This window comes from Anarrhichthys ocellatus, unplaced genomic scaffold (assembly GCF_004355925.1).
Source record: "Anarrhichthys ocellatus isolate YVR2014 unplaced genomic scaffold, GSC_Weel_1.0 scaffold15, whole genome shotgun sequence".
In the NCBI taxonomy this organism is placed as follows: domain Eukaryota; kingdom Metazoa; phylum Chordata; class Actinopteri; order Perciformes; family Anarhichadidae; genus Anarrhichthys; species Anarrhichthys ocellatus.
This window is the reverse complement of record NW_022280045.1, coordinates 3172358-3198874: the sequence shown is the minus strand read 5'-3', so window position 1 is coordinate 3198874 and position 26517 is coordinate 3172358. Positions and strand designations below refer to the sequence as shown.

The 26517-nt window shown below is 42.9% G+C and overlaps 1 protein-coding gene across 4 annotated transcripts in view; it reads left to right on the top strand.

Moving 5' to 3' along the window:
- Positions 1 to 26517, top strand: part of pbx1a (pre-B-cell leukemia homeobox 1a) — a 47112-nt gene that overhangs the window by 15620 nt on the left and 4975 nt on the right. Inside the window, exons 3-8 of one of the 4 annotated variants that reach the window (XM_031854535.1) lie at positions 20749 to 20993; positions 21393 to 21449; positions 22785 to 22975; positions 23310 to 23445; positions 24241 to 24400; positions 25322 to 25434. In XM_031854535.1, the coding sequence (XP_031710395.1) occupies positions 20749 to 20993; positions 21393 to 21449; positions 22785 to 22975; positions 23310 to 23445; positions 24241 to 24400; positions 25322 to 25434 (902 nt within the window). The remainder of the gene's footprint in view (positions 1 to 20748; positions 20994 to 21392; positions 21450 to 22784; positions 22976 to 23309; positions 23446 to 24240; positions 24401 to 25321; positions 25435 to 26517) is intronic. The other 3 variants (XM_031854536.1, XM_031854538.1, XM_031854539.1) reach the window with 3 other exon arrangements.

Below are 26517 nucleotides of genomic sequence, written 5' to 3'. Positions count from 1 at the left end.
CTCTCTCTCTCTCTCTCTCTCTCTCTCTCTCTCTCTCTCTCTCTCTGCCTCACTCCCTGTCTGCCTTCCCTCTTTCATCCTCCATGCATTATTCTTTTATTATTCTTTTACAGCTGCCTTATCGCCTGCATTTTGGTGAGGATAAGACCTGTCATCTTTGGGTCTTGTCTGGGGGGATGATGGGAGACTTCAAGGGGGAGGAGGTGGATGGGAGGGAGGAGGATGGGTGTAAAGAATGCCTGCTGTCCCCCTTTCCACCCCCCCCCCCCCCCCCCGCCTGAAATGGACCTCTCTCTCTCTCTGTCTCTCTCTCTCTTTTTTTCCTCCTCCTCCACCTTGCTCTCTTTCACTCTCGCTCTCGCTGTCTCCCTTTGTAATGAGAATCCCTCCTTAATTGAGGGAGCTGCAGCGATCTGGCCGAGGGCGGCAGGGTTAGATTGTGATACTGGCTACGTGACCGTTATGCTGATAGAGGTGGCGGATCAATAATTTAGGCCCTGACCTTAATGGTGGTGTTAAAATGCTCATTCCTCTGGAGTCTGGAGGCCTTAAAGGTGCAGAGTTGGATAAAGCCACGGAGCTGGCTGGATGTGGAGGTGGGAGTGGGGGATGGTGGTAGAAGCAGATAAGAAGAGAGGTGGAGAAAGGCAGCGAGGGAGAGTGCATTTGCAGTCAGCCCCTCGGTCTGTGAAAGGAGGGATCATGAGTGATGTTTTTCCTGCTTCCACATTCAGACGCTCACATTGTCACCAACATTCATCCTCTTAATATCTACATGAATGCCATAAGCTTTTCTTTTTTTTTTCTTCTTCTTTCAGTATTTGGTATCTGGTTGTAATCCGTTTTCATAAGAAATTCTCCACCCATTCTCACTGATGCACTGAATGCATCACCAGACACCAGAAGTGAACAAAGACTGCGGTAACGAGTGGGTTTAATCTGGTTCTGGGCTTGTCTTGTGCTCCTTAGCTTAAGGCCATGCACATCGAGGATGCAGACAGCCATCGATTTGATTCTGAGGGACATTAACGTCACGGCCTCATGCGTCTCTCTGAATCTCTAAGAACGGACTCATTCCCTGCTGGCAGGATGCGACCATCTCAGCTCTCCCCTGCTCCTCCCCACCCACCCACCCACCCAGCCAGCCACCCTTAGGGGATGATATATTAGATATAACCAATTCAATTTTATGCAGCCAGGACAGACGCCCTGGGGACATAAACACACACATTTTTAATACACTCCTCACCAGGAAGCCCAATGCGCCAGAGCCTGCGGCTGCCCTGGGTCTCCTCTCACACTCAATTATTAATGTAACGGCCGTAGTGGCTTAATTAAATAATAAAGACAAGCTCGCTGCAAAGGAATGGGCCAAGGACAAGTCGGAAAGGAGACATGGCTTTTCTAAATGTCTATTTTTTTTTACATACACAAGGATGCAGTGCTGTAAATATGTGATACTGCAATAACATTTGGTTACACAAAATATCTCATCCACCATCACCGAATAAAATATGATGGTTAATATATTTATCGGGTCACTATTGTTGTAACTATTGAATAAGGAGTCATTTAGAGGAAAAGAGGAGGCCGTGGTCCATTTAAATTGCTTTGTTTTTTTTTCCAGAAAGCCCTTTAAAAAAAAAACAATCATTTGAGGGAGAGGTGTAGACTTTTGGCTTCAAGTACCAGATCTGCTCGTAAATCAGTTGTCTTGAGAGCCGGGTCAAACAAGGGCTCGTGATACCTCAACTACATGAAAAGAATGAGTTCCTCAGATTATGGATTCCTGCCACCTCAAGGGCAAGCCAGAGGAAGCACTCCGTCTCCGATATGATGAAATGTGGCGTTATCTTTTACTTTGTTTCATTAGATTCACTGGAGATTACACTCTATCCTCAAAGACTAGATTTTCCAGCTTTCTAAGATGAGCGATCTTCTGGCCTCGGGGCAAAAAAAAAAAAAAAAAAAGCTGTATTTCCAGCTCCCATCCTGAGCCTGTTTCTTGGGGTTCATGTCTGTTTTAACTTGCAATTAATTATTCAAATCCGTTTTGAAATGCAGGGTTACATTTTGAGTGGCTTGTTCAAAGGCAAAAAGCAGTTTTATTCCACTAATGGCAAGAAAGCTCCGCCATTAGATTGAAAAATAGGCCCATTGTGTGTGTTGACTTGGTGGCGTACTGCGATGAAGGATTGCGACAAACTGGAGTGTTTAAATCGGCGAATTGAAATTAATGCCCTCTCAAAGCCGGGCTTGCTGACGATACATTAAAGCTAATACTCCAGTGAGGTCGAGCAAATGTTTGTTTATATACATGAAATACGCTCGGAGAGAATGAAATGATTGGATTTTGCCCAAGTAAACACTTATATTAAGGAGAGAGACAAAAGAAACAAATTGTGATGCAATGAAAGTGTGGGCGCTTTCCATGTTTATTGTTTCGTCTGTGTTTTTGAGTAGACTAATATTTCCTGACATTTTTTAAATCTTTATTTCTCCTTTTTCTACAATTCAGCTTCTTTTTTAGTTTTTTAATACCCCCTTTTTTGTGTGTGTGGGGGGGGGGGGGGGGGCACATACCTAAAGTATGTTCGTGTCTTTTTGTCTGCCGACACATTTAGACACTTTTAAAGGTCACGCCTCAAGTCTGTCTTGTCACATCACTTATTCAGGCTGGTTTTTATTTATTCATGCCACTTTTTGATTTTAATAATTTAATACAGTGAAATGTTTCTTTCATACAGCTATAAAGTGCTCGCAAGGAGTGGTGACGTCTCTGAAGACATGGTCGTATTGGCCTCTTTATGCGTTCACGGACAATCCTACATGTAAAGTGTGAGCTGTTGCTGTCAGTTAAAGCTGTAATGTGTATCGATTGAAATCACCCTCTCCCACTGCAGCCAGAGGACCTCTCAGGTGCCCCGGCGAAGAGGCTCTTTTTTGTACTTTTCTCCTTTTTTTTTCTTTCTAGAATTTAATGCCAGCGGCTGAGAGTGGTATTTATTTTCCTCAGACTCTGCTCTGCTATCCTGGAGTTGGCAGAGTGATTTTGTAGAATAGAAACATTATAGACTGTTAGTGTCAAAGTGTTAAATGTGATGTATAGAGCTGGGGGTTTTCAGAGGGAGGCGGGTGGACGGGGGGTTGAGGAGGAGGCGGTAAGGAGGTGAGCACTGCCAGCCATAACTGGAGCAAGGTGCTCATGGGAGAGAGGAGCCATCCACCATGTGAGGGATGGCAGGGTAATGTGGCGGGAGGTAATGGCTTTTCTCAGTCCGCCGAAACATAGGGGAGATCATTAGGGGCTGCCGCGCCGCACCGCGCCGTCCGTTTACCCCGACTCTGCCGGTGACTCCTGTCAGAGCGGGCACGCGGAGACACTCATTGTGTTCGTCTGTCTGTTTTCTTTGGCGCCGGCAGCATTGCTCCAAAGAGGCAGGAGTGTTTGATTATTATTTTGGGCCTTTCGTACCAGGATGGATAGACACTGACACTTTGGCTTACAGCTGTGCTCAGATATTTCCTTACCAGATGCCTCTTCAGCTGTGAAATCAAATCAAAGAAGGAGGTTAGACCCGGTGACAAAAAGACAACGCCTTGACTTCTCCTGTGCTGTTGTTTAATCGTTCTCAAGTGATTTAGTTACGGGGTCATTTCAAAAATACAGACAAAAAACGTTGCGATCTTAAGGCGATTGAAAGTCATTAGCACTTTGTTTCATCAAGGCTAGGTTTGACTTTGATTCATTAAAAAAAGATCACAGTTGTAGTCATAAATGTTACAAGCTGCAACGTAGCGCATATATTTATAGTTCAAAACTCAAGTCTTAATCAAAAGACAGATTGACTTCAGACGGAGGTAGTTTGAGAAGCGTGCAGACAAGAAGCCTTCAGGTCTCAAAGTGAACGTCTATGGCAAAATAAAGACGCCGCCTTTTATTTTCTTCGAGGTTACCGTTGGCTTTGGTCTGTGTTTGTTTGGTTTACGAATCATTACAGCGGTTGAGATTTATATCTTACTACAGTAGGTGCGATGAAACACATTATATCTGCACCTTTTCATCAAAAGCTAAATTGTCTTCAAACCACACATCTTATTCAGAAAAGCTGTGTTTCTAGCTTCACACCACCATATGGTTAAATGTTTGGGAGTCTTTATTTGTTTTCCTATATATGCGGCGTGAGCGTCTGAACTTTAATTATAGGGAAAGACAGTGATGGCTTGCTTTTTGCAGCCTCTGTTACAAATAAAGGTGTGCTTTGTGCATCAACGAGGAGTCCTCAAAACCTGTTAACAGCACTTTGAGCTGTTGGTCGATTTTTGCCCTGGTGAGCCTCCAGCCCCGCGTGACATAGAAGATTGGACGTCATTAAGGTCTACACTCTCTCTGCTGTCTGTGGGTGTATGAAATGGCCTCTGCTGCTTCCAAAAGCATGGACTGCTTTTGTGTATCTCCGTCGCAGGGGCTTTGCAGCTCAGACGACCAGACCTGCATATTCATCCTGTGGTGTCATTTAGCACTGTTCTGGTTTTCCAGATGTTTGTTTTTTTTCTGTCGGTTTGTATATGCCCTTCTGTTGTCGTTGAAGGTGGGTGAGGATGTCACATTACTAACAAGGAGATTCTCCTCGTGTCGCTGTCAAAGCTCATTCACGCCGCGTGGGGGGGGGGGAAATGCTTCAGAAATATGATCGCGGCTGTAGAAACAGACCAATTACTCCCCATTGACAACCTTCAAAGCCCACTTTTATTGGCAGATTCAGCCAAATAAAACTTTATTGCACGAGCGGAAAGGGACGCCGTCATTTTTGCATAGCTTTTCCAAGCCCAGCATTTATATGATCCCCGTTATTACACCTCTGTGACATTTAAACTTTATTGAACACGACTTTAAAATCTGTAGGCAGTATATAAAAGATGGAGGAATTTATTTCTTTCAGATGGGAGCAGAGTCCCCCAACAGTTGAGACCTGAGTGGAGCAGATTGTCGTGGTTTTTGTTGGATCAAAGAATTTGTAAAAGAAAATGTATTTTAGAGTGGATGTCTGTGTACGTTTGATATATATTCTTGTATTGAAACCAGGGCTGCAACAAAATTGATAAACCTGCTAGTTATTTTCGCGATAAAATGTCAGAAAATAGTGAAACTTTCCCTTCACAGTGTCCCTAAAACATATTAAAGAATATCACATACATACTGTCAGTGTGCTAGGTCTTGCAGAATGACATCACAGGATTAAAATTGGGGCTGGAACGAACAACTTCCTTTCGCTTCCTTCCTTTTTTAATTTATCGTTTAATTAATTTCCCAAAGCCCAAGGTGACATCTCCAAATTGCTTGTTTCGTCTAACTAACAGTCCAAAACCCAAACGTATCGGCTCCAGCAGTTGTTTTCATTATTGATTAGTCCGCTAGGTATTTTCATCTTTCGCTCTATAATTTGTCCATCATAATTTCTTAAAACCCAAGTTGACATCTTAAAATGTCGTGTTTTGTCTAATAAAACAGTACAAAACGCGAAAGATATGCAGTTCACGATCACATGAGACAAAGAAGAGCCGCAAATCCTGTCAATTTACCAGCAGGAATTGGTGTTTTTCTCATGAAACATTACTTCAGCTGTTGATTGATTATCACAATAAGGGCTCATTGTTTTTCTGTCAATCAATGAATAGGTTCATCGACCCATCGTTCCAGCTCTAATCTACAATATCTGAAATGTTGATGTCACACAAGGCCGCTACAGTTCAGCTTTCAACCTTATTTGACGCTGCATGTGAGCTTCCTCCTTTCAAATTAAACGTGTTTCTTTGACAGGCAGACAGAGAGAAACTGAGGCAGAAAAAGGAAAAGGCACCAAGGAGAAAGGTCCTGCCCCCCTCCTCTGTGTAATTAAAAGGGGGTGTCTGTCAGGGGCTGCTGCTGCTTTGTGTGGCCCCATATGTTTGGGCACTGATACAGCGAGGATTATTCTGTTTGGAGGCCTGATAACAGCCTGTTTATAACCTTGGCACAGGCTGTAGCCTAATCTGGCAGCAGCACATCGCTCCCCACCTCCATCCTCCTAAATTGTCACTAAAAAAAACATATTGGCCATTTCTTGCTCCAACTATGGGGAAGCAGTCATGACCCAAACAGACTGGAGCGTTTCACCTATATCTCATATTTGCATGTATGGTTCTGCTCAGCCTAAACATTGTGTGAAATGTTAAACTGTCCAATTGGCTGTGAGTTACAGTATCAGGATCATTCAGATTGGGAATGTTAACAGGTGTAAAATGAGCGCAGCTTGTTTTGCTATGTCGTGTGATCGTCTATCACCATGTGCTCAGCGTGGAGCGTAAATACTGTAATGTTTCCTCTGCTGAACATTCGTTCCCCTTTCAAGGTTTAATGTCGTTGAGTTGCACAGAGTCAGTTCTACGCTCACCTTTCCTTCCCTCCTCCGGACGTCAGTGTTCCCTTTGTTGCAAACTCCATTTAAAAAATTTTTCTTTTTTAATCTACAAGCTGATTAGTTGGGTCTTTTGTTCTCGCAGTGTATTGCCATCGTACTGCCATTCACAGGACCGAGTGTGCCGTGATGTAAATGCTGCCACTGCGGACTGCTAAGTCCTTTGTGCTTTTAGAATAACATCTCTAAATTGTTTCTTTTGAACAAACTAAATTATGCCTTTCCCTGACTAATTGCGACATGATTGATTTTATGAAATACATTGAACACTAGTTGCCCAGAATGGAGGCCTTATTCTCAAGAGAATATGGAAAAATCCTAGTATATGCTGGACCAGTGTTATATTATCAAACACTGTAATATATTTCTATTTCTGCTGAAATGACTCGGTGCATCCTTTTTCAGATGAACAGTGGTGGCAAGAAAATAAATACATTTAATCGAGTACTGAACTTTCAGTACTTTACTTGCATACTTCCATTTTATGCTATTTTATACTTCTACTCCACGGTATTTCAGAGGGAGATATTGTGCTTTGTACTCCATTATCAGCTATGAGTTTGAAATATTACATACAAAACCTGTAATAAGCTCATAAAATACGACGTATCAAACTACCCAGTTAAAATTAGCTCCCTCTCAATCAACTACAACATTAACGTATACGGTTTAAGGCAATTCTGCATAATGAGGACTTACATCTGCTACATTTTGTTGCTGATACTTCTGTACTTTTACTTTTAACTGAGTATTTTTACCCTGTTGTATTGCTACTTTCATTTAAGTGAAGGATCTGAACGCTTCCTCCACCACTATCCACCATCCTTTCTTATAATTGAATCGAGGAACAACGACTGAAACCCAGCTCCTTGCCTACATCCTGAATCACCTAATTCTCTCACATTAAATATCCACGTTAATGAGAGGGTTCCAACCCTGCGCACTGTATAAAAGTCACTCTCGGTAATGCACTGTTCCATGGCGAGGACCCTTAACCGGCACACTGTGAGGAGAGGGAGTGCTCAGAGTGGCAGGCAAAGAGAACTGTCAACCTGTCACATTTCTCCCTCCTCTTCCCCCTGATAAATTAAAGTTACACAGTGTGCGTGTTGTAGCAGCGGAAGGCTGTGCAGAAAGCCTGGCTCCTCAGGTCTCAGGAGATAGCTGGCAACTAGGTCAGACTGATAATGTAATCCGCTGACTGGATCCCCAGCCCACTACATCCAGAGAGAAGAAAAGCATGACAGAAAAAAAGAAAGAAAAACTCAAAATGTAGGAGGAAAATAGGAACTTCCATGTGTTGTTACACTTACTTAGCATTACCTCCCTGGCTCTAGTTAATCAAGTTTGTGAAGTAGTTGCGTCCGTGCAGCCTGTTGTGAGGAAATGTACTCATAACATATCCAGCTGGTGTTTGTTTGTGTGTGTGTGTGCGTGACTGCACACACGTGATTATTCAAAAAGTGCCATCCGTGTCAATATATACCTCACACTCCTCACAGGGAAATCGTATTTACACGGATTTCTCTCTTTTTTTTTCGTGTTATCTTTGCACCACATACTGCAGTGCACATCCACAACAAAACAGTACCACGCGAGTCTGCGGGGAGAGAGTGACAAGAATAAGTTTCTGCATCAGCAAGGTGCATTTTCATTCCCATGCAGTATTCCGGAGAGGCTCTGTGGGCCCACTGTGACAACTCTGCCTCCCTGCAGGTGTGGAAATGAAACAGGGCCTATAAATAGCCCAGGCAGCTGGGAGTAGAGCGCTGTAGAGCGGAGGGGGGGTGTGGGAGGGTGGGAGGGTGGGGGATTAGAGGTCCAGCTGGGGATGCAGGTGTGTATAGAGGCTGACCGACAGAATACGACTGCTGTCTCACCCAGGGGGCCGGGAGGGAGGAGAGGCTGTGGAGAACTTCAATATCATATAAAGTTAAATTCATGTATATAATACTGAAGTCGCAAACTAGAAGAAAAAAAAACATGTTACTTTGCTTTAATAGATTTATGGCATTATTTGTTAGGGTAACGTCATTGTGCAAAATAGTTACAGAGCTTCACAATTACCCATAACACTCTACAAATAATAATAGTGTAAGTTCACAATATTGATTCAAGTTTATTTTTTGGGGGGCTAAAATTAAAAAACGCTCCCCACACGACTAAGCAAAACATTTGAATGTGTAATGCGCTTCCATGTGACAAGATTTAAATGAAACAGTATAAACTGACAAATAAGTGACTCACTTTGATAATATATATTTCTAAAACTAAGTGGCGTACAGTTGGAAAAGGAGAAGGATCTGCTCAGTGTTACAGAAGAAATCTCTTCTGCAAAGATTAAATGTGAAAACATTATTTCACTTCTGAGCACTAAATATTTCTTTTCATCTTTTTTTGGACATTTTTAAAAGAGACGATGACATTCAAGTGAAGATAATACTATTCGTGTCTTTTTCGGAAGTTGCAGCTTTGTGTCCTAATGTGCTCCAGTACAAACTGATTTTTACAATTATTAAAAAAAAGACAGCAGACAAAAGTAATAACCAAAAATATATAATCTCCTCTTTAAAAGGTGTGAAAGCGTGTGAAGAAGTGACGAGGTTATTTTAAAACCCAGATAACGTCACCGCAACAAGGGAATGTTTCAGGAACATTGTTATCGTCTTTGACACAGCTGTGCGGCGCTCTCTGTGTTTCTCTCGGCAGCGGTTTTGGTGAAGTGGTTGAAATGAACTGAGCAGAGTCCTGATAGATGGTTTGGCGCTGTTTCCATGGTTACGGCCGTCTTGACTGTTGAACGTTCTGTGCAAGACTGCGACTCTATCTGTAACCGTCCTCCTCCTCCTTCATCCTCTTCCTCTTCCTCTGCTCCTCAGTACCTCGGGTGCCATCTGCACAGGTTGAACCCCTGAAGGCAACATTTTGGAATTTTCAGCTTACAGAACAAACTGTAGTGAAAATATTCAGCATCTATATTGTGTGTGTTTAAAACATTGTGCAACGACACAGAAAACATGGGCTGTTGTGACACTAATGTGAGACTAAAGCAGCTGTTTAAACACAGATAGACGAGAGTACATTACAGGTGATTTCATCTGTTGCGGCTTGATCTTACGTGAGGTTTTACATTTCATTGGCTCATTTTTATGAACACAGAGTATTTATTGATCTTACAACACAGGAGCGCATCCTTGCCTTTGCATTATGCACTTCACTGTATTGACAGAGCTGACCACAGCATCAATGCAAGCGCTTCATGTCTTCTGATCGGTAGAGACGAGCACAGGCTCACCTAAACAAAATGTCTTACCATTTGCAGAAGGATTTATGGATTTCTGATTTCTGAGTTCAGTGTTGTTGTTCCTGAGTTTGGGCTGTTTCAGCAGCATTGATTTTTGTGTTTCAAAGACCAAAGGGTAAATGATGTGATGACCACGTGTGCAGATGAAAGTTCCCTCATTACACTCACTTTAAACCCACATTGGTTTGAATGGGTCAGCGTGTGCTTTTGTGAAGTAAAATCTATGGAGCTATACAGCTGCAGACTCAAATGTTAGTGATCAATGACAATGTAGTAACCTCCTGTAAAAGAAGCATGAAAAAGAAATGGGTCAAACATTGGTTGAACGTGTTCAATACTCCCACGTCTCTCTTATTTGAATGGGGTATTAGTGTTCCTAGCGTGTGCTGATGACGCCACAGGGCGGTCTGCATACTATAGTAGCGTTACAGCGAGCGGTGTTGTCGCTATTTTTTAAAATCAAACTTCAGCTTTTAGGGCAGAAAATGGTACTCTCATTCCCGACGGATGGCTCGACGTGCTTTTCATGTAAATGACGTCTAGCATTTGCACGCTTGTGTTTGCATTAATGCATTAATTCCTCAGTACTATATGCTTCTTTTTAGCTGGAGGCAAAATGACACATTCTCATCAATAACACACTCCCCCGCTTACAGTCCCACTCCACTAAGACACACACACATACACACACACACACACATGATTGACAGCAGGAGCTCCCCCTGACCCAGTATTCTGCTACAGTGGGACGATCCCACAGGCCTGTGATTAATGACTAGGCTTTATCCGCTAGTGGTGTGGTAGGCCTGCCAGCTAGGCCACTTAGACTGCCTGGACCACTACCTCTGCTGTAAACACACACTCTCTCTCTCTCTCTCTGCCTCTGCCTCTGTGTTTCTCTATGTCTCTCTCTCTCTCTCTCTCTCTCTCACTCTGCCTACAGGCATTGCATTGTCATAGTCATTGGTACAGCTCTAAACCTTTATCCCAAGTTGACCCCCTTCAACACACACGTGCATTCATACAGCATCGCCGTGAACTCACATTTTCTGCTTTTCTCCTCGTGAGTTCAGATGCTGCAGCTTCCCACAGCAAGCATTAGTCAAATATTATTTGCACCATACCTGCATTAGGACTGTTTCACGAGCAACCTGTCATGCACAAGGAACTACCTTCATTTGTCTTTTAAATTAATTTTGTTTATGCAAAACCATTTTTTGGCACAGAGTTTTTATCCATCGCAAACCGTCACTTATTTGGTACATCGAGCAGGTTGAAAATATAACCAAGAAATACATCTGTGTGTGTGTGTGTGTGTGAATTGGAGCTGGTCTCACTATCGGACAGTGATCCCTAACGTTGTTTTTCTCTCCTGACAGCTAGGGGCAGACTAAGCATCACCAGTCTTTAGAGCACCGGGCCTCGGCCAAACAGTAAACCTCACAGGGATTTCCGTAGCCGTGACAGCGTCCAAACAAACTGCACACGCAGCAAAACAAAGCCGGTTTGACTTAGTCTACCTTGATGAGAAGCTCCCCTGATAAATGCAGGGAGAGACTGTATTTCCTGCTGGAGCAAATCTCTCAAGTGTTACAATATTAATGGTCCTCAAAGCCTATCTACCATTTGGATGGCATCGGTCCACCTGCCAGACTCTACGCTGATACACTGCCTTGAGCTGACGTTATAGGGGCACTTTTGACTTGTGTTTTTTGATGTTCAGTACATGACTAGTGAGTCACTTGTTGAAAACAAATTGCAGTGTTTCAGCCATGTGCAAACACAGGTATTTGTTTAATCGTTTAACTTAACGATCAATCAAAAATGCCCAACATTTGCTAAAATGTGAGGATTTGTTGCTTTTCTCTACTTTGTATCATTACAATCAGATCTTTGGGTTTTCAACCAATTAATCAATTAGTTGATCGAAAGAAAAGTAATCTGCAGCTACTACAATATTGTTTTTTCAAGAAACAGTAACAAACAATTGTTGGTTCCAGCCTCTTAAATATGAGGATATTTCTTTGTCATATTCAACCACAAACTTAAAAAAAAGACCTTCATGTTTTGGACTTTCAGTCGGATAAAACAAGCAATTGAAATGCGTCGTATTGAAAGTATAATGAGCATTGTTTGCCATTTTCTGACATGTCATAGACAAAACAATCCATTGACAGAATAATCTGCACATTGATCGATAGTAGAAATAATTGTTTTAGCAGCAGGCCTGGACTTGACAGTGAATTGAATAATCAAACAAAATATTGTGAGATCAATAAATGAAAAAAGCTGCAGTTTCAATCTCTCAGTCATATGCTGATATTTTTAGCTTTTCCATGGTTCGTCATGGGACAACAAAAGTGTCCTGTGTAGTTTTGTTAGATTGTGATCTGAATTTGTGGGAAAAGCTTCAGGGCTTCCGCTGTGTGACAGCCATGAGGGAAGCTAAAGAGTGAACCAGTGATCCAACCCAGACAGTCCTAGAGTTGGTCTCCAAAATATCGGAGGTAAAGAGGGAAGCATTACAGTATATACAGGAATATCACAGCTGACCTTACCTGTCAATTTATATTAATCATCTGGAAGGATATGTACTTCCTGGTGTAACACTTACTTGACCCGAGATGCACAGATACTGTATATATACGCAGGGGCTCAGTTTGGATCCCGCCTATATATAGAAGAGACAATCAGATCATATCTATTTACAGAAGACATATTGGCGTATGCCTAACAGCATTATCGTGCCATTCAAAGCACTCAGTGACCACTTGTGCTTTATGGAGAGGAGCATTGTCATCATGGAAGACATTGTTCCCACTGGAGATAGAATGCATCATGGTATAATCTAAGTAACCACTCAGAATCTTTTTTAATAGTAGAGTATAGTTCAGACTGAACCACGTGACTCTCAATGAACTCTGTACAGTAGTGTTCGACAACCTTTTTGCTACGATGTGCCATTTTTGAATTTACCTCATTAATCATTGTGCCATATCAGTATTAGGGTTAACATTAAGTCTAATTAAGACACCACGTGAACATATAAATCTCCAACAGACCTGTAATTTTATTCCATCCGTTTCGGCAACGTGCATAACGTTCTGTCTCCCATAATCAGGACATTGTAGTCCTATATATGAGAGCTCTCTACAAGAAGGCTGCCGTCCTTATGACAGCATGCACATCAGAGTTGAAATTATTAACCCTACCAACCTTCCTTCCGCAGAGTGCGGGTGGGAAAAAAATTAACTAAACTACCGTAAATAACCAATGGCTGTGAAAGAGATAATTTGGCATGCGGATGAGAGAGCACAACAATATTTCCCACAAATTCCCTTTAGTTAAGCTATCACGTGCCTCAGGTGGCCTACTCCTGCAGTACAGGATAATAATAATGAACCAGCAGCATGTGTCTCTTCTCTGTATTGTATCCTGTACATAGCAGGTGTCATTTTGCTCTTCCAGAGAGGCAAACTACAAGCCATCTAGCGACGTTGTGTAAAAAGCGTGTTGTCGAGTGAAGCCGAGCACGGCGAAGCAGAACCTGCCGGCGCTATTGTCTGTGAGCGGCCATATGGTGGGTGTCCTTGCGTGGTAGCTTAAGGGAGCCCTACTCCCTGAGATGAAACAATTTCGTTCAGAAATGAACCTCCTCTCTCAGCCCTCCGTGTTCATCGGACCCTGCCCCCATCAGCCACCTCTGAGATCACGCGGTGTATCGCGGGTCCCAGCAGACGGCCTGGAGCAGGGACGGAACCCCTCGGACATCACAGGTAGACCCAAACAATCTCCGCCACGTTGTCTCTGCGTCTCCCCCTTGTCAAAAAGCCCACCCTTACTTGTCTAGCCCTGCTCCGTGCCTCCAGATGTGGCTTAATTTACTGCGACTCTGCTAATTGCTGTAATTAAGGATTAATTACTGTTAATTACCTTAGCATAAACTCATCACCAGTCAAAGAGCGGAGCCTTATGAAATGTGCCACGCACAGGAACACACACCAACGGGGACCTGAGGAGGATTGTGTTACCGGACCTCTTGTTTCATGTCTTGTCCTGGTGCGTAGGGAGGGCTTGTAGGGCAACAGTTAGGGCAGGATGTTAACTGTCATGGACCATCTCCTCCTGGCTCCGAACGCTTCACACGTCACCTCCTCACCAACTGTTGCCCGGGACAGCATCACTAGGCTGGCTGTCATTTGGTCAGAGGCATTTATTTGCTGATAAATTTAATCACAATTTGATACATTAAGGAAATAGATTAGGATTGTCCGCAGTAATTTGTGACATTTACAAGTATTTTTATAGCATAAAGAAAAATAATACTAATGTTAACTAGAGGTCGACTGATAGTAGATTTCTAAGGGCCGATATAATAACGATAGTTTTGAGCAGGAAAAAGCTGATTCATTGTTGGAATATGTTCTAATTATTTACAATGGGCGATGCGCTGTTCACTTCTGTTGGGTGTCCTGGAACACTTTAAATACAAACCATTAATGTTCGTGCATATTCGTGTGGTAAGGACGATTCTGAGTAATTTAATTTCACAAATAAATGTGTCTGGAATATTTGAAAAGGAGAATGACAAATTGGTAAGTAAGTTACAGTAACAGTTTAATGATTTATTCTCCTCCCTGTCTGCCTGTCTTGTATGGAGGACAAAGAGCTGATAGTGTCCAATATGACAGGAATACCATTGTCTGCTTGAAATCAGCTCTTCCTGGGATGGTGAAGTTTTAGATGACATTTTCTGACCCTATTGCCAGAATAATGAAGGTTTTCTCATGGAGTGGACAACTTCTTTGTGAGTAAAAAATCTCAAATTATCCAATTAACAAATATCTAAAGCTCTAAAGTGTCAGAAATAGTTGTGTAAATGGTAAGAAATGAGTGAAAAGGGCAAATGGTTGCGTGAAGTGTGTGTGAATGCCCGATTGTTGTAGTTTCCAGAGATGTTTGACTATCTGACAAGCAGTTCTGTTGAGGCATATCAGCCCCCTCAAGACCCATGTATTTGCACAGGTTCTCCAAAAGAAACAACCAAATACGTTGTTTGTTCTCTAAAAACATCTAAAAACATAGAAGCAGCGTCTGATCTATTAGCAGGATGACATCGTTGAAGCAACTGTCTCGAGAGGCAACGTCCAAGGTTCAAAAAAAAATTAAATGTGAAATGATACCAAGCCCAGCTTTTCACAAGAAGTTGGTGTGACCAGTTATTTGTGTACTTTGTGTTTTCCCGTGCTCTTTCCGTCTCTCCATAGATGTCTTTGTCTCTCTGCTGAAGGGCTGACTGTGCAGCTCGCTGCTCCACAAGCTCGTGACTTCTCCTCAGCTATTCAGCGTGGTAGTGCAACCCTGGAGCTGTTAAAAGTGCATTGACTGAGCATGAGTTTGATTCAATCAAAAATATATATATATATTTTTTTTTTTTAAGAAATCTTAAGAAAGACTGACAGCCAGGGGGCTAATGTATTGCCTATTTTGCATAATGAATTATTTTAATGAAGGCTTTTATTAAATGGGGGTGCTCTGCGTTGGTGGCAGGGCGGTGCTCTGAATGGTCGTGTCCTCTGGCGCTGGCTGCCTCATTATCAGGCCAGCCCCTCAGGCCTCAAACTGGCCTGCTTAAGCCTCAGATGATGAAGATAATTACCGTTATTAGGAGTAGCTGCAGGGGGAACTTGTTCTGAAAAACACCAAGCTGAGTTCTTGCCTCACGTCCGATCGCCAGTGGAGAAAGCCAGAGAGTGAGAGAGACAGAGGGAGATGAGGAAAAAAAAGAAGAAAAAAAGGAGGGGATGAGGGGAGCGGCCACCAAATCCGCCTAATGTGACGCCTGTCAGCTCGTCTCCCACCAGCTGTCACCTCCCAAATGCACTGGGGTTCATTTTTTTAATTGACACCTCGCTTTCCCATTCCATTTCTATTTTTCGCCTTTCATTTTCCCTCCATCACTCTCTCACCTCCTTGCCTGTACCATCCACATCTCCTTGTCTCGGCCTGTCCCTCCAGTATTTCCTTGGTGTTTCTCCTTGTCCTTGGTAGCCCCCATCCCCCCACCCGCAGTGTCAGATACAACACCCCAGCTCTGCCCCCTTTCTGCACATGATACTTGAGATGGCTGATAAAACATAAAGCTGTTTTAGAGGTGCTTTATGACTATGCCCTTGTGTACTGAGGTTGCACAGCTTCCCATTATCTGGTGATGGAGAGAACATTTTGGGCCTGAGAAAGTTTCACGGCTAGACCACAAATCTAGCTTACAGTACAGCGTAAACAACGCAATATTTAGATTAGAGCAATAGTTTTCATTGCATAGACTTACGCTATGATTAGTGACTTCATAAAGATTGTCCTTTCTTTATTACAGCTCAGATTCAATTTAGTAGAAACGACCACATATACAGTTAATAGAGATATAATGTCAGTAATGGTAATAGCATTGCTTAGCGCTGTAATTTACCTCTACTATGCGAGGCACTTTTTGAAATACTTTATTGGTATGGCTGGGTTTAAATCTCAATACCATTTTTGTACCCAGTGTAATATGTCCATTGCTCAAAAGCAATCTTACTCCAGCCAATTTTATTTAGGCAAAGCCCTCGTTCTTCTGTTTGTTTGGTCTGGACAACATTTTAAGGGTGGACACTGACTTGACACGTTGTCTGTTTACAGATCTTGGGGGAGTACTATGTTGTGTGTGAATGACGTTGTGTAAAGCCTTTGTGGCTCCAGAGGGAGCATGCGAGAAGTCTGATAAATTGACTCAAGTGACGTCACAATTGATGTCACCTGAGTCAGAGTGGGTTGGGGCTGAAGACTACAAGATTGAAAATGAAATAAAATATATTAACGCTCTTTAGCACGCTCCCTATCGCTGCTTGAGGCTGGCAGCTCGAGGCTACATCAGCAGTTACTGGCAAAACACACCCGAATCTCTGTTGAGTTGCATTGTGGGTAATTTAGGGTGCCGGGTTCTGACAAGGCAGGGGAAGGTATGGAATAAAAAAGATGATGTCTCTGGTTCTGCTGCATCAATTTTGATTTTCTTTTTTTACACGAGTGTAATGCTAAGGCAGTCTTTAAACACTTTCCCATTATCTGGTGTCAGAAAGAACATTTTGGGCTTTAGAAAGTTTTCCATGAGTTAATGGATACACCGCAAATCTAGCTTTTAGCTAAAGTTACACAAAAGAACATTTTAAGACTATGTTAATTACACAATATTTAGATTAGAGCAATAGTTTTCATGGCAGAGACTTTATTGTGAGGTATGTAATTCCATAGTGATTGCCCTTCTCTTTATTAAAGCCCAGATTCTATCTAGTAGAAATGGCCACATATACAGTACATTAGACGTAATGTAACACAATATTCATTTAGTGTTCTCAGTAATGATAATAGCATTGCTTAGCACTGTAGTTTACCTCTGGTGTGTGGGTCAGTATGCTGCTTCCTATGAAGACGGCTTCATCGGGCTCGCATCAAATGCAGATGAGTGCAGGATGTTGAACTCCTTCAAGGAGCGGGGAGGGGAGGATTTGTATTAGTGATACTTGTCATGTCTGCTGTAAATCAAGCTGCTTTTTTTTTCAGGTTCCTAGGTTGTTGTTGTTTTGTCTCAGAATGCTGTGTGGCAGGGATGAATGGTGGTGATGTTACATTATCATGTGGCTGTCGCTTTCACTCCTGCTGACTGGTCTGTGACAGGCCCACACACACACACACACACACGGTTGTGTCAGGAGCAGGCCTGATTTATTAACTGCTGAAACCCTAGATGACGTTTGCCCACACAATCAATACAGAGCACAGCCACTGCCTGGCCCTCTCTGGGGTCATGTGATGTGGAGCAGCGCTAGGCAAGGAAGGACACACACCCATATGCACACACACACGCGCGTATACACTAAACTGCGGAGTGTATTGCATTACTGTATTGATGGGAAATGGATCCAGTCCAGTGTTGGCTGCTCGCTGCCAGTCAGAGACAAGAAGGGAAAACTTTCATCATGGCTGTCAGGGACATCGCTGCTGCCTTGTTTGACCGTAAATCTTCCTAATTGTGACAGAATACTTCAACATCATTAATTAAGCATGTTTTCATTTAAAAGCACTCGCAGGGCGCCAGGCTGGGTGCTTAGGGTAGTCTGCCAATGTGCATAGCTGTGTATTTTTCCTGTGTGTGTGTGCTCACAGCCATGCACAATGTGTGTATGTTTGTGTTGTGTGTTTGTGTTGTGTGCACCTTGATTCCCCCTGTATGAGTGGGTGGCTTAATCGCCATGTTTATTTACACTCCTGTTGTCTGCAAACAGCAGGCAGTGTGGCGATGGGTATGAGCCAGCCCTTAAGGAAGTAAAACAGCAGAAATTAATTTAGTCAATAACCAAAACAAAGGCTTATTCTTAGAATTCCATTCATTATTCAGGAACGGGCTGAGGGATTGTTTATGATGCGCATTTATTTTTTATGCCTTGCCTTTTTGGGTTTAGTGCCCCACATCTCAGGGAAGGAATTATACAAGAGCATGCACAAAGGAGATGAGGAAGGAGGGAGGGAGGGAGGGAGGAAGCGACAGAGAGGGGGAATTGTGTCCTCTCATTGTTCAATTAAGTCTGTCGGTAATGATCAAGATGAGATGATGGCCATCTTCCTTTTATAGATAGGAATCTGTGACTGTAATAACTGGAATAAGGGAATCTCAGAGCAGCATGGACTCCGTGCCTTTGTTGCAACAGTAACAGACTAGGAGGTGCGTATAAAAGGTTTTTGGTGTGATAATAAAGTGTTGGGAGCATGTGATGTATTGTTATAGAGGGCCCTTGTGTCTGTCAGGTGATTACATTAATGTATGGTCCATGGTTACAGAGTTCGCAAGGAGCACTCTGACTGGCATCAAGGTCTAATCGATTTCATTGCTATTACTGAACAGAAATAAATAAAGCTGATGGCTGTGGTTAGGGTAATTATGCCACAGCACAGTGAATTGTTTGATTTTCCTTATTAATTGTATTTATTTAATCCATTTCATGCTTTTAGTTGTGCACTCTGGGACTTGGAGGGAATAAATAAATCACTCTTAGGCTCATTAGATTCCCCCTCTGGTTGGGATGTGCCACTATTTTGTCAGAATGAAACTGGCGAGTGTTATAATTTCCCGCCGGTGTGATTCACATGAAAAATATCCACATACTCATCTACCAGCACATGTGCACACGCGCCCACACGCACATGCGTCTGCTCCCCATCTGAACTCCTGACCTTTTCCAGCCGTCTGATAGCCATTGACATTTGCCTCTTGAGCTGAGCTCGCTCACGTGTTGGAGCTGATGGGAATGGATGATGTTATTGCCGGAGGAGGAAAAGAGAGGGAAGGAAAAAGGAGGTGGGGAGGGGGAGGGGGGGGTTGAAAAGAGGAGGACCAGGGTAGACAAGCTCCTCGTGCGGCCCCCGGGAATCCATCTGGACCCCCCGCTCGCCAGAAAGGTCACAGGGCGACTCAACCTTACATCCTCATTACAAAAGAGCCGTCGCTGTGACTGTGGACTGCAACGTGGCTTTACTGCTCTGTCACACAACCTGTCGTTTGCCCTCACCATCCACAGTCACCAGACATAAGGGGGGGGGGGGGGGGGGGGGGTATTAGATCGTCTTCCTGAAACATTTTGATAGATGCATAGATTAAGGTGTGTTTGTGAAAAATGTCGTGACTGCGTGGGTTTTGTCTTTGTCCTTGAAGACAGTGGCTGGAATGGAGGGCTGCACCTGGTCGGCGTTTCTCAGCACCTCTTGAGAAAAGCAGGACACTCTGCTGCTTTACCAAGGGAGCCTTCTGGTGGCAGAAAGAGGCAGGGCACCGCAGCTGATCTTTAAATACAAATTCACGCCGATATACCTGTATGTTTTATACTCCAGGATTGTAGTTGAAATAGCATCGTTCAAATAGTTTTTGGTGCAAATTGAGACTTTTGTCACGTATATTTCTCAGAATATCTGGGTGTGTGGATGTGTGCACGACTGCAGCCGTTTATGTGTACGTTGCATGTATGTTGTTTGTGCATGTCTGTCTCAGCAGGCCTGTCGTTGTTGTGTTTACACTTCACTCGCCACACCATGGGAGCTGAGTCTCAGTTGAGAGCTGAGTGCCTGTAGGTGTGTGAATACGTGCAGGTTCAAAAGCCCCAAGCAAGTGTGTAAACAGACCTCGGTGTCAGTCGTAAAAGCATCCTTTAGTCCTGCCAAATGAAGATTGCAGCACTCTGAATACGGCACTGGTGTGTTCCAGGCATGATGTTAGTGTGGTAATATAGTAGTTATTTGTATGATATGGGCAGAAGCAATGCAAAATAACTCCACATCCCATTTGATGTTGAGATGAGAGAAGAAAAAAAAATGTTTCTCAGTGTTAAAATAATTGACCGTAATGATCACACATGAAATGATGAATTTTACCTTTATTGTACTTTTTCCGAAAGTAGTGATCACATTTTCAATTTGAGTATCTTCATCTAGTTTTGGAGCAATAGGATTTTTCTGTAATCTCCTCGTCTGATCTGTGTCTTTGTGTTAGCACACTGAGCCTAACGTGTGTTATTACTTTACGTTACTGTTTAGATAGCATCCGAGAAGATATTAATAGCTGGAGCATAAGGAGAGCAATGAAAGATGAACTCTTGTAAAAGGCTGTGTTAATTTATTTATTTTTTTCACATGAAATGATGGTCAGAATCGATGAAATGATAGTTTTATGGTCCTGCCGAGCTGCCAGTCTCCGTGCGGCTGCAGGGTTTTATGGCACAGACTTGAACTATTAAAATCGATGGCCATATTTCAGGGAGTTCATTTGGTACGCTGGAGTTAAGACTCTTTCTCAGTCATAGCAGAATTATTATCCCTCGCTGCACATTTTGAGCAGCCATGTAAATAGGACTGTTTAGTAGCACTGTCTTCATGTCATCTTCTCCTTGTCCTCCACAGTGCTCAGTATCCGTGGAGCACAGGAGGAGGAGCCCCCGGATCCTCAGCTGATGCGACTGGACAACATGCTGCTGGCGGAGGGCGTGGCCGGGCCGGAGAAGGGCGGCGGGTCGGCAGTTGCCGCAGCCGCCGCAGCGGCCGCTGGCGGCATCGGTGCCGACAACTCAGCAGAACACTCCGACTACCGGGCCAAGCTGTCTCAGATCCGACAAATTTACCACACAGAGCTGGAGAAATACGAGCAGGTGGGGAGGAAGAGTATTTTCTCCGTTATTATTCTCTGTTAATTAGCTTCTTGTAACACATGTTCATGTTGTCATGTAAGTATTTTATCAGTAAATGCAAAAAATGCATGTACCATACCATAAATGTGGATTGTAGACTTCATTGACCTGCTAAGCCTTAATACAACCCTCCCAGAGCCAGATCTGTTTTAAATGTTATGTTCCCTTCACAGTCAATATTTGGGGGAATGTCCTGTTGTACCTCAGTGTTTTCAGTCCAAATTTCATTGTTCATGACAGAAAGTTCATATCAATGTTCTCTCCTCTTCCAAACTCCTCCTACTACGCAGGTGACGACTGTAGGATGTGTTGTAATTTTAAATTTCTCTTTTCTGTTTAAATGTGCAACTACTGAAAAAGTTGGACATCGTCCCGACTGGTGGTGGATATGGACAGAGGCAAAACTTTAAAAAAAATGTCAGTGATTTTAATCTTTATAATATGTTACATTGTTGACGTGCACAAATATGTGGCTTGACGTAATTCAATTGCAAACATGTTTAAGATGTAGTGGGGATACATGACGCAGATTCACACCACTTCCAGCTCACCTGACCTCTGACCTCTCCCTGCAGAGAGGAGGAAGCAAAAAGAACGTGTTCTTTTCTAGGATAACAAAAACAATATGAATAAATGCAAGAAAAATAATGAGGGATTGATACTTTGTATTGGTCCTTTTTTTTTTAATGGAGTTTACATGTTCCCCCTGAAGTTCCTGTGTTTCCTTCTACGGTGAATAAACACGCAGTTGAGTTCAATTGAAGACTCTAAATTGTTAAGAATATGAGAGCGACTGTTGTGTTTTGGCATTGTGTCCTTTTTTTCTTGTCCTTTGTCTAATGCATGCTGGAAAAAGCTCCATCTGTGAACCTAAATAGGAATACGTTGGTGAAAATGACAGAGGAGTTATTATCCTGAGAATTTCTAACTAAGTGTAATGCTCTTGAAATCAGCTCTCATGACAAGACAGCCTTTCAGAGATGTCATCTTCAGCAGGCAAGCAGCCATTATATCAGTCACACACCGGCTCTTTTCCAAAGACTGTAACGTCTTGTCATTCCCTTCGGAAGTCAAAGCGTCCTGGGTTTGTCATCTTCTCCGAGGAAGGCTAGTCATCGCTAACTGTCACAGTCAATACACACCTGAGCATTTTTGTGTCACCGCGCTACGTACACCTCGCACGCGTATGAGTGAGTAGTGTCTGCCGTGTGTGTGCAAGCAGAACGGCTGCTCGGTGCATCACTTTGACTGACGTAACCCTGGTGTTGACAAGCAACAGACACCTTGACTCTGAATGCAGTCATATCCAGTGACTGATTCAGACAGAGACAGAACAAGGTAGACTGAAAGATGGAGTAAAAAGAGAGGGAGACAGTTTAAACCTCTTGAACGTTAACGGGACTGAAAGCCGGCTGTCATTTTAGATTCCTCTTCACTTGTCACATCTTCTCTTCCATTGAAGAGAAGTCTTTTTAATATTCAGAACACCGCGAGTCTCGCTGCCTCCACTGTACGACTCCACTGCTACATTTGTTTGCCGTCAAACAGCGCACCGTGTGTGCTGCTTTAATTTAGACTGCTCTTATTACCTCCAACGCTGTTACACTGTCAGAACTGCTTCTGCGAGGCCAAGGCCCACCAGTGAAGGTGCAGTCTCTCCAGAATCCAATTTCACCCTTTTGTTCTGTCTGAAGCCGTTGAGCCTCCATGGTAGTTCTTCTTTTTATGAATCCTGTCTGTCTGTGCATCCAGGCGTGCAATGAGTTCACCACCCATGTGATGAACCTGCTGAGGGAGCAGTCTCGCACACGACCCATCTCGCCCAAAGAGATTGAGCGCATGGTCAGCATCATCCACCGCAAGTTCAGCTCCATCCAGATGCAGCTGAAACAGAGCACCTGCGAGGCCGTCATGATCCTGCGCTCGCGCTTCCTCGACGCCAGGTCTGTATGTGTATGACGAACCTTTAGTTTTCAAAGATTGTGCTCCAAAGTGTTTTTTTAATTCTTTTTTTAGAAAGGTTTATTTACTTTTGTTGCCATTGGTCAGACGGATTCTATTGTGTGTTTAACTGGATTTTTTTGTTAAATTTCCTTTTTTGTTTTTTTGTTTTGGTCTAAATGCATTTTAACAGCTTTTAATTACCGTTCTTTAACGCTCCAGCACTATTCATATAAACTAAACTATCCTGGTTTAAATGAAGGTGCAAATGAAGAACGTTAGTGTTTTTGTTAATTAATCTCTAATCTGTCCGTCCCCTTTCTGCTCTCTTTCCAGACGAAAGAGGAGGAACTTCAACAAACAGGCGACAGAGATCCTAAATGAGTACTTTTACTCCCACCTCAGTAACCCTTATCCCAGCGAGGAGGCCAAAGAAGAGCTGGCCAAGAAATGCAGCATCACAGTGTCGCAGGTAACCAGAATAAACTCAGCGATCTACTTAGGTTGTGCTGTCAATTGTTTGGTCACAAATATTCTAAATCAGTGGCACTTTAACCAGCTGACTTTGATTGGAGTCACTTAGTAAAGCTGTATTTTACAATAAATGCATTCTCAACATTTTGGGTAAAAATGACCTCATTGTTATCAATGTTGCGGTTATGTTCAGTTGATGCTAAGTATTATTAACAATGGACAGATACTAAATATCAACACTGACTGAAGTGAATCTCAATTTATAATCACTTGATACCACCATCGGCTGAATTTTGTTGCATTCATACAGTATTTTATGAATGGTATTTTGAATTTGTACTTTTTCAATTTATCGTAGATCCTTGTTCTTGTATGTTCAGAATGGGTTCTGTCCAAGCAGCAGCTTATGTTTACTGGGCATTTGTGATTACACAGGTTGGTGGAAAACAGTGCTATAAGAATAGAAGAGTAACATTTCCAAATAGATCTGGTCCGTTACTTTATTGTTTTAAAAAAAGAAGCATTTTGGTGTTGATTTATTGTTTGGTGTTTTACAACCAAACCACTGATAATCCGCTATGTGCCATGTGCCAATTATGTCATAGCAGCCTAGACTGCTGGTGCTAAAAGGTGGTACTGAAGAAACCAAAATCCAGGCTTAGGTATTAAGTATTATTATTCAACACTGCAAATAAAATGCTACCAGTTCCTCGGACTCTCATTGGGTGTTTTTTTTCTGCTTCAATTTGTTACAACTCAACAGCTGTGTCTCGTGTCATTGCTATTTTGACAGGTATCAAACTGGTTTGGGAACAAGAGAATCCGATACAAGAAAAACATCGGCAAGTTCCAGGAAGAGGCCAACATGTACGCAGCGAGGACCGCAGTCAGCGCAACCAGTGTGTCTGCTCAGGGCAGCCAGGCAAACTCCCCGTCAACTCCCAATTCAGCAGGTGAGCTGAATCACAAAGCAGACTTCAGACCACTGGGTTGTATCAAAAAAAGCTTTATAGATTGAAGAATTTGTCAATTCTTTTCATAGCAGTGCAGGTCGATGCACGAGATAGAGCACTATGATGTTCTCATTCGTCCCCCCTGAGCTCCAACTCAAGAATTTAGTCTCTTCTCCTCTTTAACTAACCCGGTAATATAATGCGGCTCTTTTGCTCTTCTTGTTCCAGTATTTCTCTTTCTTCGCAGCCTTTGTCGTCTGTGACTCTCACTCATTCCCCCCCCCACCCCGTCTCTGTTATTGACCTCTTGGTCTTGTGGACGTTAATTTTTCCTGCCTCTTGTCCGGTTGACCCTGTGCATGCCATTAAGCTGCTCAGAGGGCAAGCGGAGTCTTTTGTCATATAGAGACTTTCGCGACAGTATTGGATTAGGACCGGGTGTTGAAATCAAGTTACGCGATGGTCTCTTTACATCTGGGGAGCTGGGGTCCATTAAAGGACGAAGACAATTCTTTGGGTCTTCCTGCAGATCAATTGTTACTTCCTTAATGAAACACTAGCAGCACGGACATTTAACAACAATATAATCCATAAGGCCTGTTTTAACTGGACTTAAACAGTTTTATGATGATTATCTGTCTCATGGTTCTTGCTGGTTGATTTTTCCTCCTGAATTATGGTTCAGTGATATTTTAATGTGCACATACTGCATCTGTAGCGTGCATGTTTTGTAGAGAAAGCCTTTTCCATGACGCCTGCTGCCCTCAACTAACCCACTTAATGCTCTTTTGCTTATGCATGATCATTTTAACTCCTTTTTTCTGTTCCTCTTCTCTTCCCTGTTACCTCCTTCTCTCTCTTGTCTTTCTTTGTCCTACTCTCTCGCTCCCTTCCTTCTTCTCTGCCTCTGTGTATTCTCAGGTTCTGCCGGCTCTTTTAACATGTCAAACTCCGGAGACTTGTTCATGAGTGTGCAGTCCCTCAATGGGGACTCGTACCAAGGGGGGCAGGTTGGGGCCAACATACAATCCCAGGTAGGCGCCTCTCCGAGCTTAGAGAACCGAAAGCTGACAAAACTCTTGAGAAAACTGTTCAACCACTGTCCAGTCTAGAAGTGCAGATGCCCCCAATAACTTGACCTCCACAGTGAAACAAAGGTTACACTTAGCCCGAAGCTTTACATTAATGTGGAAGCCATTGTCAACCCACAGTTGAGTAGACGACTGCAGACAGTTTTGGAAACGGTGCAACATTCATCAGCGCTCCTGACAAGAGTTCACATAGCCACTGGTGCACTGTAGCTCCCTGACCTTGCCCCAGTGGACAGTGATGACCAGCACAGTGTTTCTAAGTGTTACAACTCTCACCATAGATTAAGGAATCACCACCCGTGGTGATATTCTGATTTGGTTTCAGTGCTTTTGGCATAATTTTCTCTATCCCTCCATCCCCCCTTTTCTATTCAGATCAGCTCTCCAAATGCTTTAGGTCATTCATGAATATGCAAAAGGACAACCCTTAAAAGAGGTAAAGAGGTCTTCAGGGTTGGCCTTTAATTATTGAAACTCATGTAACTTTAAGGGGATTATTCTTCCGAGGATGTCAGAATGGCCTCGCTCTCAGGGCTGTGCAATTAAAAGAAAGACAAAAAGAAAAGACAAAGTACAACTTTGAGTAAATTGGCCTGCTGAGTAGAGAAGTCTTATGTGTTGTGAAATCCATATGGCAGGTGTGTTTTCATGATGCATAACCTGATGGGCTGCTCTGCCAAAAGCTACAAAGCAGCTTCCAGTGAATCTGTGAAAAAAATGGCAGCAAAATGATGTAAGATGTGACCTCACTTGCACCGTATTTTTATTGGCAACCACGATGGGTAAACGTGTTTCGATGTGAAATTTAATTAGAGCATTTGCTTTAGTGTCACGAAGAAATGTCTCTTTGTCTGCGTATACACTGAATACTATTGTCAGTAGTGTTCAGCTACATGTTAAATAACGAGTTGGAAAGTATATTTAATGTCTGATTTTGAAGTATTGTTTCACCACATCTACAAATGCATTTATAATTAATTACTTCTTGTCGTCTTTCTTGTATTTTGTCCGTTTGCGACGTTTGTT